The sequence below is a fragment of the Amia ocellicauda genome, chromosome 3 (genome assembly GCF_036373705.1).
Source record: "Amia ocellicauda isolate fAmiCal2 chromosome 3, fAmiCal2.hap1, whole genome shotgun sequence".
Lineage (NCBI taxonomy): Eukaryota > Metazoa > Chordata > Actinopteri > Amiiformes > Amiidae > Amia > Amia ocellicauda.
Window position 1 is genome coordinate 30,365,186 of NC_089852.1, and position 23,061 is coordinate 30,388,246.

General features: G+C 46.8%; 2 protein-coding genes across 2 annotated transcripts; one reads left to right on the forward strand and one right to left on the reverse strand.

Moving 5' to 3' along the window:
* Positions 1-52: 52 nt before the first annotated feature.
* Positions 53-13,129, reverse strand: plcxd2 (phosphatidylinositol-specific phospholipase C, X domain containing 2). The gene is made up of 4 exons (XM_066699006.1): positions 12,791-13,129; positions 8,358-8,824; positions 5,198-5,439; positions 53-3,048 (listed from the first exon to the last, which is right to left on the reverse strand). The coding sequence occupies exons 1-4, from the start codon at positions 12,891-12,893 to the stop codon at positions 2,895-2,897; spliced, it is 966 nt and encodes a 321-aa protein (XP_066555103.1). The 5' UTR covers positions 12,894-13,129; the 3' UTR covers positions 53-2,894.
* Positions 13,130-16,276: 3,147 nt separating this feature from the next.
* LOC136746485 (SH2 domain-containing protein 1B2) lies at positions 16,277-22,588 on the forward strand. Its single transcript, XM_066699011.1, has 4 exons — positions 16,277-16,476; positions 19,011-19,074; positions 20,915-21,077; positions 21,774-22,588. Exons 1-4 carry the CDS (start codon positions 16,292-16,294, stop codon positions 21,812-21,814), a joined length of 453 nt encoding a protein of 150 aa, XP_066555108.1. The 5' UTR covers positions 16,277-16,291; the 3' UTR covers positions 21,815-22,588.
* Positions 22,589-23,061: the final 473 nt, after the last annotated feature.

Genomic DNA, 23,061 nt, shown 5'->3' on the forward strand with positions numbered 1-23,061 from the left:
ATTTACATGTTACATTTTCAATTAGAACAAATAAATAAACCAAAACACAAAATACAATTGAAACGGTTTATTTGGCAAATTCACAACATTCCATCGAGATGTATGTAGAATTTCCTTTCCCATAAATAACAGCTCTCCCTATTACAGAAGAACCCACAGAATGGTTAATTAAAGTGCATTGCAGAAACACTCAACTATACAGCATGTCCAAAAGATTCCAGAGGAATTTCGTACCCACGCAGCAGAGCACATGCTGTTGTAGATCACAGTCCCTCAAAGACCTCTATACGGCTGCAGTCTATAAAGACAGTGCTTCAAAACAACACCCCTCAGCCGTTACTAAGCCCCGGGAAGATATATTGCACAGGTGATTATATTGTCCCCGCTTTCTAAGACCCTCAGTGCATGTTTGCAGCCATCGTGCTGTATATACACAGCGAATGAGATGATATAATATATGGTCCTGGCAGTGGCATCGCTCTGGGACCTGATGGAGTAACCACTGCATTCCAACCCCTTCCTATAGCGATGAATGACATTCCACAGTGACAGTGATTGCACAAGGCAAGGATGGGTGTCCTGCAGCTGATCCCTGAGGTTTCCTGTGAAGCACCACATCCCAGCGGATATTGAGATGCACAGGGCCCTATAAATCACCTGCTGCTTTTTATAGAGGTCGGTTGGCCAATCAGACTCACATTGTTGAAGAATGTGGGCAGAGTACAGGGTGTAGGGATGGGGCTTGTGCAGTGCCCAGGCACAGTCACATTTCTGCACCGTACCAACAGCGGGAGACATTTCACAGTGGTGCTCGTAATGGCCCTCTGGTACGTGCCTCAGGTACGTGCCTCAGGACCGAGCTCGTACATGCTTTGGCGCGATTATGAAATTCAGTCTCAGACACACATGACCAAACACAGGCAGGATCAGTAAATATCCTTATCTTGCTTTGACCCTCCCCCATCCCCCCAACACTATCTGATGTGCATTTACTGAAAACATTCACATTCAGTCGCTTATCTTTACAAGCCCTGTGTTGGGCAGAACACACAACACAATCCTGTGATCATCTCAGTTGTTTACACATCAGTCCAGAAAGCCAGTGTTAGTCTAGGTCCCCACAGTTTACTGCGTCGAGTGCAGAGGTTTGTAAAGCTGAAGGCCCCAGACGGAGCGCCGGGCTTCAGCAGCCTTTCAAACATCAACCCTGACAAGCGGGAAATGGAGGAGAGACCTGGAGGAACCGGAAACACAAATGCATCTGTGCTGATGGTACATCCACACCAGCAGCTGAAAAACACATACAAACCACGGACTTGTCAACAGAAGGGACACGTAGCAACTGGTGCTACTGCAGTGCACAATGGTTTCTAAAATCCTCAGTGCATTACAATAAATACATATAAATAAATAAATAAATAAATAAATAAATAAATACAAACATAGATAAATAAATCAATAAACTCATAGATAGAATGATAAATAGATACATACATATTTTTATAATAATATACACAAACTGAATTAGGCCCCAGCTCCCAGTATTGGATGAAGGGGTTATTGAAAATGACGGATGGATGCCTGGATGAAATGGAAAGTATGACCAAAGGATGTGTGTTTTCGCCAGGCCAGACACAGAGCTCCGCATGCGCTGTGTGACTCGTGTGCAGGGTAAAGCCAGCGCCTGTGATCAGGAGCTGTGCTGCAGCTGGAGAGAGAGTTAGGATCTGTCTGCGCAGCGGACTGCAGCCTCCGCAGGCTTCTCTCTGCGAGAGCGTTGGGCTCCACTAAGACACACAGCCAGCCTCCTCCCCCGGCCAGTGCCAGCCCCAGCACAGGGACGGGGAGCCGATATAATCTGAGAACCACTTTCTGGAATGCAGCAGTTCCCAGAAAGCCCACAGCCTGAGGAGGACTGTTCTCTGGTTTTATTTAGGGTAAATATTAAAAAAACATTGATATTGAAAAAGTCCTCTGGAACCACTTTCCCACAGTCCAGGCTCAGAATACCCACTTGACCCCAGGACATAGCGGGATACGCAGACCCTATCATATCATTTCTGTTCTCTTTCCCTAACAAATTGTACTCATTGGCATATTTGCAGCTGGAGAGCAAGCATATCTATAATTGAAGCTACCTTTGTCTTCGCACACCCCTCAGTCGCTTTTGCAAATTGATGCAGCCAGTGAGGGAGTCTAAATGGGGAAGCTGTATTTTGCTTGACTGCACTGTTGTGCTGAGCTGGGCGGGCTGGGTCCCCTCCCTGTGGATTGTGGTCAACTGTCAAGGACAAATTTAACACCGTTGGCATCTGAAGGAGCTCAAACCCACAGGTTCACTGGGAAAGCATCAGTCCACCAGGCCCTTCACCACTCCGGGCTTCATCTAATTCTGAGTCACGGCTGCCAGCTTAACAAAAGTATCCCGAGGGAAACAAACCCACCAAACCACGCACACATATCTCTCCAGCCCACAACCATCATGCGCAGAGTGCCAGAGAGCGCTGCAGCTGAAACACACGCAGAGACCCTGCCTCAGAGCGGCGCACAGGGTGCCACCATTGATCTTTACCTCTCTTTAGCTCTTCTGAACTGATGTAAGGTTTCAGCCCTTTCTTTATACACAGCTCATGGTAGTGAAGTAAACACCTGAATAAATAAACAATTCAGACGCATGTACAGTCCGCAGTCCGTGCCGACGCTGCGCAGTGTGCTGTCTACAGGGGAAGCGCAGTGTCCAGGAGCACGCTGGCACTAACTGATAAATGGTAAAACACTGACGGCGTACAGTACAGCAGACACTTCTCTTCTAGGTGCTGTAAGACAGGACAAGGGCAGTGTGGAGACCTTGACTGCACAGAGTCCAGCTGCGCAGTGTCCATCTGTGCAGTGCCTCAGGTGATGGCTCTGTCTGGGAGCAACAGGTTGTTGAGCTTGATGACAGTGGTGGCAAAGTCCACCAGCTCCACAAAGTCTGAGGTGATGATGTTGACTCCGTTGGCGCCCGGCTTCTGTGCCTGCACCCAGCTCATTATAGTGGGCAGGTTCCTGAAACCAAGATAATCAATCAAGTTAATTATTATTATTATTATTTGTACTATTATTATATGAGCAGATTGGTACCCCAACCATAAGGATTTCCATCTTTTGAAGCAAAGCCCACTCTATAACTCACCCTGGCCTTGTTTACACAGTAGAAGCACAACCATCACCTTCTTAGAAGTCCAACCTGACAGGAGCGAAAGACCCCTAACCCTAACTCTGGTGAAATCCTTGAGAAATAAAACACCCAGAACAATACTAGCTCAGCCACAGGCAAAAAGAAAAACACATCTATGTATACATAGTGAAGAAACTCCCAATCATCCCATCTTAGCTGACCCAGCAGAAACGTATTCACTGTTAGAAGCCCTGAGTTCTTGGTCTAACAGGAGTGGCAACACGAACACACAAAACGAGGAAGCAGGTCGGCCTGCTGGAGGTTTATTGTGGGATAAATAAACAATCCACTGACCCTGCCATCCTCTCGGTCACCAAATTAAACAGTTTCCTGTGAGACAGGCGTCTGGTCGGGGTTTCCTGAGAGCTCAGCCTGGCTAAACACGGCCACCACCTCCTGGTCCCCCCCGCGCTGCGGCCGGGACCTGCTCTGTGTCGGCTTCTTCTGTTGCTCTGCGGGGATTCGCGTCAGGGGCTGCTTCTCTCAGACGTTGCCTAAAGCAACAGGCTGACACCTCTGACAGATGGACAGAATGGGAAAAATGCAAAGAACCTGCTCTGTGTGACTTTTACTTCAGGGGCAAACTCACTCTCTCTCACGTTTTCCTCACTTTCAGCTCTCCATTTCCCTCAGGGTGGGCTGGTCTCGTTAGACACTGTCCTTACTTTGCCAGTTGTTCTTCGTAGCACCACAACACCTGCTCCGGTTTGAACCACCATCTCTCAGACTCGCCTCCCCGTGCCTGTCCCCTGAGCACCCCTGTACAGGGACAGCGCCCTACTCCCACCCAGAGCCGCACAGCCCAGTCACGAGCTCCTTCCCGTGGTGTGTCCGGCCCTGTGCTGTTATGCTGGGTGTTTCTGCACTGTGTGGTTTTTACGACTGCAATGGTGGGGGCGTGAAGAAACACAGCTCCACTTTATATCAGAGAGCAAACGAGGTCTGGGCTGCATACTTGTGCCCCAGAAGGCATTGTTCTGGGAAACGCTTTTGGCAGATCATCAGGGTTCAGAAACACAAAGGGGCTGGAGCTGCGGTCCGGGAATCTCCGAGGCTCCTGAGCGCCGGGAGGAAGTCCTGTCTGCTTTTCTATCGGGGAGAGAAGGTGTATGTGTGTGTGTGTGTGAGAGGGAGAGAGTGAGTGAGTGAGTGTGTGTGTGTATGTGTTCCCCACCCCTTCTTCTCCGCATCCAGGAAAAGAGTGCTTTGCTTCTGCAGGGTCATCTTCACAGTGTCATTAAATATTTTGTTGTTTTCTTTTTCGGAACAGGTTTCTAGCCTTGGAGAAAGGGAAGGGTGCAGCTATATTATTTCAGGAAAGGAAGAAGGGGGTGGAGTCTGAGGAAACTCAGTGCTTGAATTGAGGCCACTATGATAAACAGAGAACAGTGGCTAATAATGAAGTGTACAAATGGCACATGTCCTTCGATACCTGGAGATTAGGTTAGTGCTTTGAGATCTGGATCAAAATGGCAGTCAGGGCCAGTCTCTTGCAGTCTGATTGAGGAGTTAGTGACTTCAGATTTCTGCTTCTTATCTCTGCAGCCTGTAACCTCTGGCTTCACTCAGCTCTAAACACAACGGAGACTGTGAAGTCACACACTGCACTGCCAGCCCTGTAGCTGCCAGCTGACCTGCTCACTGCCGCCGCCTGCTGGCCAGTCCGTTTATTACACCTCAATCCTTTCACTACACTTACTGTAACTGACATAGAGTGACAGAAACAGAGAAAGAAAGATAGAGGGAGAGAAAGAGAGAAGGACAAGGAATGAAAAACACAGACGGAGGGAGGGAGACAGACAGAGAGAGATGGAGAGACGGACAGAGAGAGAGAGAGACAGGGAGAAAGTGAGAGACAGAGAGAGGGAGGGAGGGAGACAGAGAGAGGAAGATGGAGAGATGGACAGAGAGAGAGAGAAAGAGAGGGAGGCACAGAGAGAGGGAGAGAGGGAGGGAGATGGTGAGAGCACTCTGCACCTTTCCACCAGGTGGTTGCGCAGGCCCTTGATGAGCCCGCGGACGATGGTCTTGACCCGGGGCGTCAGGATGGCCTGCGACACGTGGAAGGAGCCGTACTTGTGCCTCTCCCCCAGCGTGGTCTCCAGGAACTGGATCAGCTTGCAGGCGTCCGTGGTGTTGGCCCAGGGAGCCGGGATCTTGTTGCCCGGCCACATCAGAGGGCATTCCTCGGCTGAAGGGTGATGATAAAACACAAGGACCTAAATTACGACACAGCAGAAGACAAAAGCGTCAGAGAGGGGGCTTCTCCATGTGGGAACATAGTGATATCACAATACCAGCACTGTAGTCCCCGTGTGACCATAAAGAGCTGATATGAGAGGCGTGTGCTGGCCTGTTTGCTGCTGACAATCTCATCAACTAAAGGAAATATGTATTCAGTATTCTGGAGTTAATAAACACCATTGCTGTGTGTATTTGATCAGATATCTCTGTGGACAAGTCTTGTCAGCACCTCCAGAGTGTAGCTTCAGAGTGTATTACAGAGACTGAAAGAAATACAATAATAAAATAAATTAAACTTAATTTGAATCAGTGTAAGTAAATATTGTCAGTATCCTTCCTATTAAACTGCCTAAACAGGTCAGGCAGCATTTGAAGGGCATATTTGCTCAGTGACAGCAGCGTGAAACCAAAGTGTCATACAGCCTCCCCTACCAAGTCTAACACAGGTGCTTGATTAAACACAGCCTTACTGACTAATGGGACTTAATGGTTTGGTTTCTGTTCACAGCAATGTGAGGGAGGAATTTATAGAGACTTGAAGAAATCCATTAAAACACAGGAGCAGCGCTCGCACCAACACCACTCGCAGCAGGAACAATGCAGTTGAAACAACATTGATTACCGACACTGAAGTAGCGTTTACAATCGACTGCATTTGCAAATGGAACGGACATTGAATGGTCAACATAGTTTCAACCTCCAATTTCATCTGTAAATGCATTAACAGCTGTTGACTGAACCCGGACAAAAAAACACCTCAACCTGTCGCTCAGCAGTGCGTCTGTGTCTGGAAAAGCAACCCTTCTGGGTCTGCTGCAGTTCCAGAGCGTCTCTTGTAGGAACTATGGTTATTATTAAAAAAACCTGGCAACTGTCACAAAAGTAATTACATTTCAGGTCCTCACAGAGATCACAGAGTTTTTTTCTTGTCGAATTCCTCTATAAAATACTTCAGTAAATCGGGACAGACAGTATTTGTAGCATTTGGAAAGGGAAGCCCCTGGCACTGAGCCTTGATGACATTCCTGTGTGCTTGTGCGGAGCTTAAAGGGGAACTCGAGTTAATTTATGGATCTCTGAGAGGCGGCCAGAGCTGGGAAACACTGCCATGCGAGCCTGAACTCCTACGAGTGCGTTCTCAAACAAAGCAGCTACCCACAGGCACACTGGCCTCTGTCCACACTCTCCCTGCTGCTGTCACATGCTCAGATCCGCCGCTCAGCCTGTGCCACCTTCACCTGACTGCCCCCTCTCGCTGTGCTCTCTGATTGGTCAGCGGGGCCAGGGTCAGCGACTCGCACACTTCCTGGATTGACACACCCCCTGTACTCGAGCTGTGGAGTTAAGCCCTTCCGCCTCGTGTGACAGCGCTGTCAGTTACACTGAGATGACAGGAGCTCAGAGGCCTGGCCTGTAATCTGTACTAATCCAGCCACAGACACCCTCGTCACACAGCCACTGATCAACTCCCTTTGCCTGGGCCCTAAAATGCACGGCACTGTCCCCTGACACACACACACGGCACTGTCCCCTGACACACACACGGCAATGTCCCCTGACACACACAAACGGCACTGTCCCCTGACACACACAAACGGCACTGTCCCCTGACACACACACGGCACTGTCCCCTGACACACACACACGGCACTGTCCCCTGACACACACACACGGCACTGTCCCCTGACACACACACACGGCAATGTCCCCTGACACACACACGGCAATGTCCCCTGACACACACAAACGGCACTGTCCCCTGACACACACAAACGGCACTGTCCCCTGACACACACAGAACTGTCCCCTGACACACACACACGGCACTGTCCCCTGACACACACAAAGGACTGTCCCCTGACACACAAACGGCACTGTCCCCTGACACACAAACGGCACTGTCCCCTGACACACACACACGGCACTGTCCCCTGACACACACACAGCACTGTGTCCTGACACACACGCATAGGACTGTCCCCTGACACACACTGCACAGTCCCCACTGACACACGCATAGGACTGTCCCCTGACACACACAGAACTGTCCCCTGACACACACACACGGCACTGTCCCCTGACACATACAAAGGACTGTCCCCTGACACACAAACGGCACTGTCCCCTGACACACACACACGGCACAGTCCCCTGACACACACACAGCACTGTCTCCTGACACACACGCATAGGACTGTCCCCTGACACACACAGAACTGTCCCCTGACACACACACACGGCACTGTCCCCTGACACATACAAAGGACTGTCCCCTGACACACAAACGGCACTGTCCCCTGACACACACACACGGCACTGTCCCCTGACACACACACACGGCACTGTCCCCTGACACACACACACGGCACTGTCTCCTGACACACACGTATAGGACTGTCCCCTGACACACACTGCACAGTCCCCACTGACACATACAAAGGACTGTCCCCTGACACACACAGAACTGTCCCCTGACACACACACACGGCACTGTCCCCCAACACAAGCACAGCACAGCATAAGCTATTGCATGTTGTATTGAATGTTTTTGTCATTGCAGTTAGAGATCATTAATCACTAATCTGAGCTGGACACACTAACTCCCACCTGACTTCCGATAATCTCCTAAATGTCTTTCCTTAAGGTTTTTACCTTGTAAAGCAGCTCGGATTAGTGACACAAATAGGCCAGATGTTCCCGTGTCAGTTTTACTTTTATTAAGGGCTGACCAGGGGAATGCACTTAGCATGCTTCTTCCTGCTTGAGCTAATCACTTCTGCTCTAATCCCTGACGGCAGCCATTCCTCGTCCAGCCCCGGCTGTAATATCTTTACTGCTGGCAGCCAGTTATACTGTATTTGTGTAAATGCATGAATCAAAGCGCAGGCTGTACCTGATATTTCTCCTGCCACAGGTAGTCGAGCGTGATGTCCTCCACGCTGTTCATGCGGCAGAGCTTGTTCCCGAACACCTCCTGCAGCATGGCGATGAGGTAGCGGTGGTGCGCGTCGCCCATGGCGTAGTGGTGGTTGAAGTCCAAGAAGACCACCTCCTTGCTGTGGGCCGTGAGGAAGGTGACGATCTCGGTCAGGCCGTCCCGCACCTTGTGCCCGAACAGGCCATGGATGAAGTAGATCTCGTGGCCGGGCTCCCCGGGCTTGGAGGACACGCGCAGGTCGAAGTAGCGGATCCCCCCCTCAAGCTGCTCCTTGAAGGTCAGGTTCTGCGTCATGGACCACTTCTTCATCACCTTCTTTGCCAGTGAGCGGAACAGCCCGGCCAGGTGCTTGACCGCTGCCTTCTGATCGGGCCCTACTGGAGCCTTCTCGTCCACCCAGAAGCTGAAGGAGTCGTGAGACCCTGCAGGGGTGAGACGGCAGAGCTAGAGAGCAGCACACCGCAGCTGCAGGGGGCACCCACGCAGTCGCACAAGGAAGTGGTTTTGCGGGGTAAGATACATCGAGACACAAAGGGCATAAACCACACAGAACATCACAACTGCTTTATAAAGTATCCAGTGCTGTGTGACACGGCTCAGAAGCCATATATTATATTACAGCTGCGCAGGGTGGCACTCACTGGCATGGTATCGTCCACAGACTGCTGTGTGTCATCAGGCACACCAGAGTCAGGCATACAGGGCATGTTTGCTTGAGCGAGTCCATGCATAATTAGTGTGTCCGCGCACACACACATCCCCACACGATGAAGTGAAGACAAGGCACTGTGAGTCACCACAGGCTGAGCGACAGTGTTTGTTGCAGAAGGTAGAGACTGCCAGCGAAGCATACAACAATAATCTACTGACAAACAAAACAAAAGGCAATAGAGTTTTACACAAAAATTAGGACAAGCTGAACTGTTATACTGAGGACATCGAACAAATAAAAAAACAAAGGTCTGCTCTTTCTCCAGTCCTTTCAGAAACAGTTCCCCACAGGACAAACGGCCTACAATCTTCAGAGTACTCCAGTGCCCTGCAGACTGCTCTGATCGCGGTGCGGATGAAAGGGTTGCTCTCTCTCAGGGTTCGGCACTGTGCGCTCTGCTTTGTTCCAGGGATGTGGGCCATGTCTCCTGTGGGCTGGATGGAGAGCAGGGTGTGCTGTCTCCGCACTCACAGCTGCTCCACCCTGAACACTCACTGCCCCGGCCCTGTCCGGCACCACTGCGCACTGGAGCTGCGCTTTCGTTACACTTTTGTGAGGCCGGACTCACACGACCCCGGAGGAGGCTGGGCACAGAGAAGACGCCCTGCACTTCTCTGTGTGGGGCGTTAAAGCACATATATAATTAATCGCATGCAAATACATTCACAGGCGTATGAATAAATGAAAGTTCAGAGGAGGAAATGTGATCACGGGGTAAGAATTTTAATAAGCCCCAGGCCATCTGTAATGTAACTAATATGTGTAGCAATAGAGACCTGGAAATCAATCATACCTTTAAACAAGTAAAAGGATACAATGCAATATAGTACATTTTAGTCCTATATTGTGTCCTGCCAGGCCAGGCCTCACAGGGATTTCCTCTTAGAGCTATGGTGTTCAGGAGGCTTAAAATAAATGGGTACCAGACACTTACAAATAAAACTGACATTTTGTAAGCTATAACAGACCCTGTTTTTTCTTCTTCTCTTTCTTCAAAGTGAGAATACAATACAAGACGGCTTTCGTGAATAGAAAGAGCCCTTGATGTACTGTGCCTTCGGGTCCCTACTCAACTGCGGCAGCTGCTGTCTCAGTGAGAGTCCTGTGTGTTTTACAGGCTGTGTGGATGCATTTCAGATAGGGGTAAGTGAAGGCAGGGGACATGTGAACAAAATACCTTTAGAGAATCAACCTGTCTGTCACAGTGGATGATGCAGGGGGGGTTGCTCGTTTCTTTGCTTCTTTAAACAACAGGGGGGTGTTTTGGATTGTAAGCCGGCCTTCGGTAGTGCACGGCTGTCTAACAATATAAACCACAAGCCCTCACAGTCGCAAGCCTGGGCGGTAATCCCTGGTGTCCTTAGTCTGTCACTGTGCCATGGATGCCAACACAGGTGATTCTGTAATTGCTGTCACGGAATAAGGTGAAGTTGCATCAATATTGTCCGAAACAGCAATGCAGATTAAGTATGGCAACTCTACACAAAGTATTATTAATGTATTCGTCTATGACTGCGTTTACACTGGCTGCTGCTACAGTCAGACCAAAGCCGACCTAAACATGGCCTGCTCAAGAGGACAATTCACACACAAAGGCCCAGCACCGCCTACAGTACAAATGCAGCACAAAATCTTGATAAGAATCACGACTTTGCAGTGTAAACGCAGTGGCGCAATTAATCCAATTAGGAGTCGAATTAGCAGCTCAGGGTGGAATGACAACCTGAGGACACTGGGACACTAGGACTGGCCCTGTGCTGCTGTTGAACTCCTGCCAGGTATGACACCACGGCACAGACCCTTGGTGACTCGCTTGTGTCAAGAACTTTGAAGCACAACAGTAGAGACGCAGTTTGGAGACGTGGAACATGTAACAGAAACGTTCATTCAGACCGCAGTATGTGTTGCTGTTACCTCTGAACACATGGAGTTTCATTATTACATGAGAACAGGCCCCATCACCCCTTCCTCGCAGACTGTGTGTTAGTCTCTTTATTAATGTGAGCTTTTCTCTGTAGACCACTGCCTATGGTTTTGCACCACTGAACTCTCAAATGTGCATTTGTCTTTGTAATGAGGGGTTTATGCACTGCAGCCCTAGTGTAGTGTCCCTCTCTGTGTCGTTCTTGATGGACTGTTATTGTTGAGTCTGATCACGTCCTGAATTGACATTCTCAGTCACCTGGGAAAGAGTTGTTTGTCCTTACATATCACAGTAATGCACAAGCATCATGCTCATCAAATGTATGCTTTCAAACACAATTTCCAACCCTGTTTACTGATGTCTTACCGATAGATGTAAATGCAGATGTAAATAGATGTAACTTTATCCACTGTTCCTATTGAAACACTAGCCAGTTGAGAAGTCTTTGTGACTGAAGCTCCTGCTGTTCGTGCCCCAATAATGACCCCTCTTTCACAGTCACTTAGATCCTTTCCTCTTGCCATCTTGATCCAAAATCGAGGTCAGATGGGCCTGCTCAGCATTTTTATACATGCCACAGAGCATGATAGGATGTTCATTGCTTAATTGTATCATGCAATGCACCTGTTTGGAGGCATCTGCATTTTTTAAGTTCCTCCACTCATTTATTCAGGTTTTTCCTTTAATTTGTCACCCATCTGTATGTGATGAATGAAAAATGCAATGCTAACTATATCTTAATAAATAAAATGTCATAAAATAGTAAACAGTATACATACATCAGATCCCATACATAGTTTGGAATGACTCATTTGAAATGGAAGTAAAAGACATTCAGTTCAATAGAGGGATTATTTATTAATTTATTTTTAAAGAAAGAAACCGCCTCCGTTCTCTGGGACAGTGGGAGCCCTTGGGAAACTCGCACAATCACAATCAAACCAAACTTGCACATCTAGGTTAATCTGACAGCGCAAAAAGATGTCCAGGGAACATGCACTGCCCTCTGCAAACTGATGAATTCCATACAAAACACGGATCTGTGTAGTTTCTTACAGTCTCTGTAGGATAGTCTCTCCTGCATATTCCAACACAGATAAGTATTTTTTTCTATGAAATGCACTCAATATCAGTTTGTTCCTTGTTGTTAGTAAACATAAATGAATATAATTGTATAACTAGATAGAGATTGCAAATCTATGCTCTTGGCTTCTTCATCACAGTAATCCAATCCGATTTGAATTCAAACTGCAGAGCATACCTCTGAATGTGTTTTATTCGAACCAATCAGGCAAACTGACATCATAACACGTGTCAATAAAGCAGATCTATCAACATCAGTTATAAGTCTCAATAATAATAATAATAATAATAATCATAATAATCATAATCATAATAGGCTAGAAGAAGAAGAAGAAGAAGAAGAAGAAGAAGAAGAAGAAGAAGAAGAAGAAGAAGAAGAATCGATTAAAGTCACTGTCCTGCTGAGGTAGTTTGATATTTATATTCCAAACTCCAAAGAGGCTGCACTCGGTTAAGTACATTTACGCTGCATTGAGAAATGAAACGGAAAGAAAAAGAGTCTTCTATCCAATAGGCTATCTGTCTTCTCCTGGGTCACAATCAAATGTTATAGTTGGTATTAAAGCCGTATATATGCCGCTCTGAAAGTTTCCCACACAGAACAATCTCTGGGTGTGAAGGTGAAGCGAGTGCCCGTCCTGTCAGAGCCTCCCACAAGTGCTCACCTACCTGGGACCGCCAGGTGCTTCAGAGGCATGGAGGACAGCGCCGGGCACAGGGAGCCCATCCAGTCAGCGTTGTTGCCGACAGTCCCCTTGTGCGCAACCTTCATCGTCGGGAAAGCGGGGGCAGACACTTGAACGGTGCTTTAAATGCGTCTCCAGCGTCGGCTGTGCACGTCTACGCTGAAATCCAGCAAGAGCGCAGAGACCGACCCCCCGAGGAGCCCTCGTCCCGGGAGCAGGCGAGGATCCTGCGCACCTGGTCCGCCCTGCCGCGGCCGGAGCTGCGCCCTGCTCTGTCACCCAGTAATCCGCTTAGTGCGCCAGCGCCCCGCTTAACGCGCTCGTCAACATTAGAAACCTGGGGGGTGGGGGGGCTGAGACAACTGCAAATCAGCCGGCCTGCCGCACACGCGTCCCGGGCAGAGTGGCACCGGACTGGCAGACTCCCGGTCGAAATAACCCGTCTGTGTCTGGGGTGTAATGCACTCACGGCCGAGTTTCAGCTGCTCCCCAACCCGATGCTCTCACACCCCCAATGAGGAATGTGTGGAAACCATGGTTAACATGTTGTGACATTGTGACATTGTTAGGATGTGTATTCCACTACTTTGATGTAACCGCACTACTGGGCTCCCACTGCACATTAGTTCGCCTTTAAATAACCGGCAACCAACTTTTGGTCAGTCAAGAGTAAGGACATTTCAGGTGAATTTAAGCAGATAAAGAATGTGGTTGAAATGAAATCATTTGCAGATATTTAAAATTGATTTTCCTGCTTTTGCAAGTGGTTTATGAAAGATGTGCCCTGAGATGATAGAATCACTTTCTGATCTGTCATAGAATTATAATTAATTAAAAAGAATGTATTATCTACTAATAGCTGGTGTGAGAACTTCATTTCATAGCCCCCCCCGCACACACACACAACGATACCTATGAAGTTACATGTTAATTCGAGAAAACTGGGCTTACTACCTGGGAGACTTTAATGGAGGTTGACAGCTCCGTGACCTCACTCACTTAGTGACCTGATCTCAATAACACATTATAATTTATAATAGGTACCTTGTAATCCTAGTCTGCTGTTATATGATATAGCAGATGAGTGGCTGATTCTAACTGAAGCAGGCCTGTGAAAGAAACACACACTCTTTACACATTAATACATCACCCCTTGGTTGGTCAAAATGATGCGTTTAGGGACAGCCAGGAGTCCTGTAGCAGTCTCTTCACAGACATTCAGATGAAGACATGAAAGCGTGGACACAGTATATTAAAGAATCTGGTTAATCGCTTCTATTTGACGCTAGTAGGCAGTAGAGTTCAGCCTTCACTCTTTCCTCTAAAGTTATTTAGGTAAGACCAAAACCTCTTGAACTGGACTGTGTGGAGATGCTTGGCTCCTCATTCCATTAGGATTATATATACATTTTCCGGACCATGTGTTTCCAGGGATATGATTATTTTTTGTTTTAATAATGTCAGTCAGCTAAAGCAACTGAGGACAAGATCTCCTGCTTTATGTAGTTCCTATTGCAAACGTATACTGATCAAATGTCAGTTGGTTAGGCAACTGATCACGCAGGTCTAAAGGTATGTGATTGGATGAATGCTGTGCAAAATTGCTGTGTGAAATGCATATTTACCCTGTGCTCTGGCTGTGTTTGTGTTTATCCAATAAATAAAGCTCACTGATTTGGTAACCACCTTTGGTACTGCAGCTTCAGGGCCTTTCCACACGTACACCACAACAGTGCTCTGCTCCACCACAGTTGCTCCACGCCTCCCTGCTCTGAGACTCTGCCATGTTAGCACACAGGCGCCTTCCCTTGCCAGGCACCGGGGTCTGAGTCTGCACAGAACAGAATCCACAATCTCGGAGGGAGGAAACCAGCTGGGGTCACTCAGTTACCAACCAGCCAGATGGGCAGAATGGGACAAATGCTTTGTGAGCTGTGCCTTGTTCTGTAGAGAGATGCCATGGCTGCTGTATTAGAGTCCAGGCGCTCCAGGCTGATCGTTCAGTCTGGCTGGGGTTGGACTGATGCTCACACACAAGTGCCCCTCTCCAGCAGGGCTGCACAGCTGTGGCCCAGGAGGCGCTTTGGAGTCACATCCCACTGCGCACTCCTACCCCGCCTCTGTGCTGGCTAACATGGAGCAGTGCGAGCACAGAGGTGCCAATATTGATTCAATGAGACATTAAATTGAGTTGTGCGGCCTCTTATGTGAGGCCTCTTTCTCACTGCGGACTCATTATCTGCACTCTGTTAAAGTGTACTTGGCCTCCAGTTCCTCCTCACTGTTTATAATATCTGTGAGAAATGGTACGTATGATTTATTTCATTCTCTGTTGTGGTTGATGTTAGCATGCAAATGAACATTCAGGTTATCTGCGCGAGCGACCAGGTGAGTGTGGTTTGACAGCAATGTTTCAAACATCTAGTGATACTACAGAGTGTCTCATTTTGGTTTTTGCCATTTTGTGGGGACGGCTTCTAGAACAAACTTTCCTCCATCATACTGACAGAGCAGTGCTGTTTACTTTTGATTGAGCTCCCTGGCTGACAACAGCTGAACCCTGTACCCAATTAACACACCACTGCATGCCGAGAACATCATTAGATCTGAGTGGTATCTCTGTTGCTTCTGGAGGGTTGAAACAGACATTGAAAAAGTTTCCAGGAAGAGAAAAATAATGTTTTTACATTAAGCAAGATGTTAATACAGTTCATAAAATAAACCTCTATGTATGTACTATATGCCATTATTTATTAATTAATTTTTTTGTACAAACTAAACAAACCTAACCCATATTCCTATCAGTATTTGATTGCTATGAAGTCTGACCAGAGTACATTTGTCTCACACTAGTCAACACAATCCAGTTTCCCATTTTTCGTGTCCCAACTAGAACAGTGTTGAGGAAGTCATTGCTATTGAAAGACAAGAATACACATTGTTTACTTAGAAATGGTTGGAGGCTGAGTAGCAGTGCGATTGCCTCATACACCACAGACTGTTCTGAGGTTAAAATGGTTCAAGAAGGAAATCTCCCTGTGCTGCAGCTCTTGAAACGCTAAACATTTACCTTACCATACCATGAACAGACCCCAGTAAAGTGAGGGATAGCAAACTGAAATCATTACAGAGCATGGAGAGCTATGGCAACACTACACACATTATTTGCAGATCATTATGCAACTCTGTATGGCTGAGATGTTTGGTATGCATGTAATTCAGTAGCTGTATGTCCAGCAAAGATTTACCGGGCATATGGAGAAGTTACAAATATTTGGAAACTTTTAACTGAAGTGTGAAATAATGCAAAATAATGAAGGGTGGAAAAAACAAACACATTTGCAGTTCCTGAAGCCTGTCAAGATAAGGCAACCACAGCAGCTTGGTCTGCGTTGACTACACTGACTGCGTAACTTCCTGTGTGAAGCTCTAATTAAACTTACACCACCAGTGCAGGTATTAGCATTCACGCCAGAGGAACTGAATGTGTGTCTGGAGAGCGTGCGTTTCTTGGTCGCCTCGGCCAGACTGCGTGATGGATTGCCCGATGTACCATGGAAGCATCAGCAGGCAGACCTGTGAGGAGCTGCTGTCCAAAAAGGGGAAGGACGGGAGCTTCTTAGTGCGGGATAGTGAGACCATCTCTGGAGCCATGTGTCTCTGCGTCTAGTAAGTACTCGACGTCCTCTTGTCAGTGACTGGCGGATATTTTGGGGAGGGGGGTACTGAGCTTGCTTTTTGACGGGCACTGAAGAGGTAGGTGAGGCGCAATTAAGAGTTCTTCACTGACAGTATGGAATCTGTACTCACAGCAGCAGTGATCTCACTGGAATTAAAATCAACTTCATAAGAACTGATCTGTCATAAAAGTCTTCAGCACACATGCTCCACACTTCCCCTGTGTTAATTAATGGGTGAAAGAGACAGCTGTTTAACATCAAAGATTTAGAGGTGAAGTATATTAATAAAAGTAGCAGTTTAAATGACCCAAGTCTTTATTTGTTGGAACTGAACATTATGTGCATTGTGTTGACATCAGTCTGTGACTTTTTTAATTTGAATTTGTATGGATTGAAATGTAAATATAAGATTTTTAGCGCTACTACAATTCATAATAATAATAATGCTTTTAATGATTATGACCCATTGTCCAATTATTTGTTTTAATCATGGGTTACTGACAAACATAACTGTTCTAATCACACGCAAATCAGACAGCTTGTTTGGTGTTTGGTAATAGTTTTTACTGCGCTGTTATCATTTAAAAACTAAATCTAAACCACTGTGGCTTCATTTGCCACCACCCAGCTGTGGACAAGAGACCGCCGCATACAGGGCCTTTCGCCCCATTACCATGTCCGATTGTATGTGTGTTCATAGCTGATACGCCATTCCTAGGACATTATAAGGAAAAGAGGAAACCCGTCATTAAGTTTCTATTGAGCAAGGACTTAAACCAGCGCCCTTCCCAAGCACTCAACCAAAGGCCAGTTACAACTATTTTACAAGTTTATTTGTGCAAACAGCAATTGATTAAGTGATTAAGCGCCACATGTTCCAGTATAGCAGCAATATTGTTTATGTAGCTGCCATTTTAACTAATAGCAATAGTTTTCATTATCTCCCTATAACCATGCTTTCAGTATAGCAGTAGTAACGTTAACCCCATTAGGGGAGACCGGGACTAGTTGTCAGTTTTTACTCATACACCTTCAGGTTGCGTGCCAGAGCAAAACGGTAAGGCAAGATTTAATATTTCTTTTGGAGTCACAAGTGTACATCAGATGCCTTAAATATGTTTTCTATTAGCTGCCTCTCGAACTGATACTGTTATGGGCTTACGCATGTGAAAATGTGACAACTAAACCCAAAATCCATGTGACAGCCTGCGTCAAACAGACTTTATGTTGCCTACCTAACTTGATGTAGCCTAGATTTTCAGATAAAGTATTAAAATAAAGCTGATTGCTTGCTCTATTCAATATATATTTTGATAAACCCAATGTAACAACGTATGTTTTTAACCTAAATAATGGGACACCATTTTATTGGGGGAACAAAAATACACAAAACTTTAAATACCAGTTTTGTTGTTGCAACATCTAAAACTATTAATCAAATATTCGTATTACACTAAATATGGGGCGTGGAGAGCGAGACTAACGCAATTGAAATGTAATTAGAACCGCTCTGCAGAGACCTTCAGTCCAAACCTCCCGAACAACCAATCACCACGTTGGCACTGCGGTGCCCAGGTGCCCATTACCATGTACTGACTTATCATCTTTCACTTTCCCAGCCCCTCGACACTGGAGGTTGGCTCCTCAAGACGGTGTGAAAGCCAGCTCTCACACTTCTGGTCTCAGTCACACTTCACTGAGGTTTTGTGCTGCACATTTTAAGTCACATGATTTCACCAATGTGAAGTCAGCCATGTCAGTATCCGTGTCCGTGTGAGGCGGCTGCAAATGGCCCTCTTGCTCATCTAACTTCTTGAGACATTTCTCATCCGCTGAAGAGAAAGAACTGCATATCAGTGTGTATGGGAGGCAGTGACTGGAAGCCAGCCTGCTATCTGTGGTAGATGTTTTGGGTTTTGGTAACTACACAGCGTGAGCTCCCATAAGCAGACCCCGCGTTGGACCTGAACCACTTTCACAGGTTCATGTCATAAGCGCCAACTATGCAGGGGCTCAGTGGTGGTTCTAGACCATTTTAGCTGGGGGGCATGGCCGGGGCAACTTGTGTTTTAGGGGGGGCCATCATCATCCCCACTGTTAGCCAGATTAACGGGGGGTGCTGACGGTGTTTTGTCCGCGGAGCTAGCAGGGGGATATGAAAATGTTTGGTCCGCGGTGCGGGTTGGGGGGGGGCAAGCACCACAGTTGCCCCCCTGTAGATCCACCCCTGCAGGGGCTCAAGGGCTTCAGCCCCCGCCGAACAGTAAAAAGTGGGGCTCAGCCCCTCCTTACCGTGGAAAACGCTGCCCCCCCGCTCCCACCAGAGAAAGCACCGTCACCCCCCCCCCCACCGCTCCTAGCGGCACTGGCCGTAGGGGTTTCGGTTTAGTAACTCAGCCCCCACCCCCGCCCAGAATTTAAAAACTCGGTGCCAAACCACTTACTGATTAACACTGTCATGGTGACTTGGGAGCCTGTTCTCAGAAGGGTGCTGACTGCAGATCTGCTCTTCTCCCTTTGCAGCAGACAGAAGACTGTCTACACATACCGAATCCTATCGACCCACAATGGCTATTTCACCTTGCAGGTAAGAGGTGGCTGCTCCTCCTGCAGCCGAGGTGCTACAGGTTCAGAGGGCCTGCTCTCCCTCTTGAAAAGAAAATGCCCAGATCACTAGCTGTGCTGTTGGCACATGTTGTTGTTTCTCTCTAGAAGGGCACAGGTGAGGTACTTTGGCCTGGTTTCACAGACCACAATTTAGCACGAGTCATAGACTACTCAATGCTATTTTAGGTAGAGTACTGCTAGACTAGTGCTAAGCAAGATCTGTGAAAGCGGCTGCTATACTCAGAAGTTAAGGCTAACTTTATCTTTTAGGAGTGTAAGACTGTTGCAGCTGCACAACAGCTAGTGCAGGACAAAGTGAGCTCTATATAATATATAAGTGCTTAAGGGGCTGACCATTGCTCCCTAACCCCTGGACAACATTGCCCCATTCCTGAGGAGAGCTGAGGAGCTGGGTGAGACTTCCTTCAGGGCCCAGCTGGGTCTGCCCTCCAGCACCCACGCATTGCTCTGTGAACCAGGCCTGCATCTGCACTCTCACTGTGGCCAGGGGGCAAGGACTGAGAGATCAGCGTACAAAAGTGAATATATACATTGTTTACACTCATTAAACTTGTTTTAATTTCTTCTTGGACCTCACCCCCCCTTACACACACACACACACACACACACACACACCATTCATTAAAATTACATTTTATAAAACTATTAAATCAACACACAATAAAAGTCCTGCATTAAGAAAATGAGAAGAAATAAGTATGAAAGTACAGGAAACCTGTGTGCTGCATTGAGGGATTAGACAACCAGAATAAACTAAACCAGAGACAGAGATACAGAGAGGCAGCTACAGAGACAGTGGTGTGGGTTCTGTGGTAAGAGGACATCACTAAAAGCAATGGTAAGGGTGTGTGTGATGTGCTGCTCACTGCAGGTCCATACCGAGGAGGAGATTGTGACAACTCTCTGTGTGAAGAAGTGTCTCCTGTCCCTGTCTTGAATGCCTGAATGCTGGAAAATCTGGAAAAGCTCCTCTGGTTTGATGTGGTTGATGCCTTTCATGATTTTGAAGACTTGAATCAAGTCCCCACGTAGTCTCCTCTGTTCCAGGGTGAAAAGGTTCAGTTCCCTCAGTCTCTCAGTAGGACATTCCCTTCAGACCTGGAATAAGTCTGGTTGCTCTCCTCTGAACTGCCTCTAGAGCAGCGATATCTTTCTTGAAGTGTGGAGCCCAGAACTGTCCACAGTATCCAGATGAGCTCTAACTAGTGCATTGTACAGTCTGAACATCACTGCCCTTGTTCTCAATTCTACACTTTTGACAATATACCCTAGCATTGCATACCCTAACATGCATCAGAGCCCACCCTGCTGAGGACATTATACACAGTGCCGGCTACAGGAAGAGCATTAATTTCCACCAACAGCACATGTTAATAGGTGCAATAGTGGAAATAGAGTCAACTGTCTTTCCACTGGGGTTAACAAAATGCCACAAGTAATGGACACTACTCCATCACTCGTCTGTACTTGACAACATTTTGAAAAGTGGAAGACAAGAGCTCATCAATTCCCCCTCACCCCCACCCCCTCCCACACACACAGACACTTCGTCTCGCAGTCCTGATCAATACTAAGCATCTGTCTCATGACTGTATTTATTTCCCAGTGCAACATACGTAAAATCCACTTCAGTATGTAGGTCTCTGAGGCGAGTTTGTTGTGATGCGTGGGTACTACCGAAACACCCCAATTTACAGCCTTCACAATCTCAATCAACAGGGCGGGACAAAGACAAACGACGGGGATCAATGCCCTTAAACAGAACTAATATTATGTGACCTTTCTTGTGTTGCTGACAGGCATCTCCGGGGGTGGAAGAGAGATTCTTTAAGACTTTAACAGATCTGATTAACAACTACAAGAGACGTGGGCAAGGACTGGCATACCGGCTACGTCACCCAGTGAAAACAAAGAAGCCGCCGGTGGTCAGCAACGTCCCTGACGATACCCCCGACTACGAGGGTACGATCAATAATCACATACACTCGACTCTGTTGCATCAGTATTTCCAAAGCATATACACACAGATCCAGTGCTGAAGAACAGGGCAACAGCGGGCAATACATAGAGAATATTACTTAACCAACTCCTTTCCCTGGACTCTAAGATCGTTTGTGATTACAAAAGTTCATTCTGTTTACTTTTCACCAACGTGTTTCTGGTCAGTGCGAGACAGCTTGAACATGTCATAATTTCCTTCTCACTGCAAATAACATCCACTTGCACTTCATTCGCAACACAACATCATAACAACTGAGAGAAAACCTCATTCAGACATGCGTATGATGTGTTACTGTGTCACACCACAAGACCTGTAACAAAAGCGTCTCCTCTCGGGTAGGAGTAGCGTGACAGATCTGTCAACTTTCCGTTTAGCCCTGGTATCCCTCCATTCTCATATGTATTATATAAGTATTTATCTGCAACCAAACGTGAAGTCTATCATTACTAATCTCTTATGGGCAGACTTCTCACAGTCTCTTCCTCTTATTTACAATGATTTCAGCTACATGTTGTAAAAATATTTAGTTGTGGGGGATTTTATATAATGCACAATATTTTACATTATTTTCTGATAATTTATGATGATGATTAAATATTTGTATTAATGAAACAGGCAACAACAGTGGTGCTGGAGATTATTGCTCTGTTTTGCAGATGTGACCGACCAAGATTATGTTGTGGTTCTTCCGTCGTGAATCATCTGAAGGGAACTGTGAAAAATTGCAGTTACTGCTACTGCTGTCAGATTCCACTTGATTCTGATGGAGTGACTTCTCGTGGATGTGATGCAGGAAGGGATATGGACAGCATGACTGCACGGTGCCCCATGACTTGGCTTTGTCATCGTCTTCTTCTTCTTCTTCTTCTTCTTTTCTTCAGGGAAAACACTGATTTTTAAAAAATCAATATCTGAAAAACAGGATGATTGTAAAACAAGCAGTGTACTATTCCCAGCTTGAATGGGAGTGTATTTTTAATGTATTTTTCAGAAGAGAGTAGCATGTTTCCAATGGTTGTAAATCAAGAAAGACCTTCACTGTGGGGAACTTCGCTCATTCTTCTGCTTACAGTAGGGGGATGCCAGAATAAGCCAACCAGTGAATGACAAAATCAAATCCTTTCCTCGAGCCCCTACAGCATGCAGACTATACTGGACTACTATACTGTCTACAGTACTGTAAACTGTGGTACTAGTATGATAATGCCAGCAAGAATTGCATTCACTGCTGGGCTAGCGGTTGTCTGTTCCTCATTCAGATTGGAGACAGAACGAGTGACAGAGCATCTCACAGACAAGGAATGTGTACAAGACAAAGAAATCTGTGTACTGAATCAATGGTTGGCACAATGCAGCATGTCGGTGTTGTAATTCCAGAATGGGCAACTTCTCCTTTCTGTGGGTTGTGTAAAGCACTTTTGTAAATAACACACGATTACTTATATTTATGAATTTAAATAAATGTAAATTATACGTCTGTGCTCGGAGCTCAGTTATTCATGTTTTTCACTTAAAATGGTCATGCTTTTGTAACTTGCAGGGGTGATTTCACGGTGAACAGAAGTGGGTGTGATTTGCTGTATGTTTTAACCATGGTGAGGTCTTCAAAACTCTCTTCTTTCCTGTCTGTAAATTAGGCTGAATTGGACAAACTGCTCAGGGAACCAAATCTTGAAAACGTTCAATCAGCTGTCTATGTGGTTTAGCCTGAGCCAGAATTAGAAGTATGAAACCAAGAATTGAACTTAATTGTGACCACAGCTTGACATGCAAGTTTACTCGGATGCAAAGAGCAGATCACCTAGCAGGACCAAGCCAGGCTGCACACCCTCACATCCGGGCGCCCAGCCTGCGGCCCCTGAGGTTTCCGTGACGTCGTGCGCGCTGCGCCTCTCGGAAAAAGCGCCGGACTGGAGCAGGACAGCGGACGTCACGGAATCACAA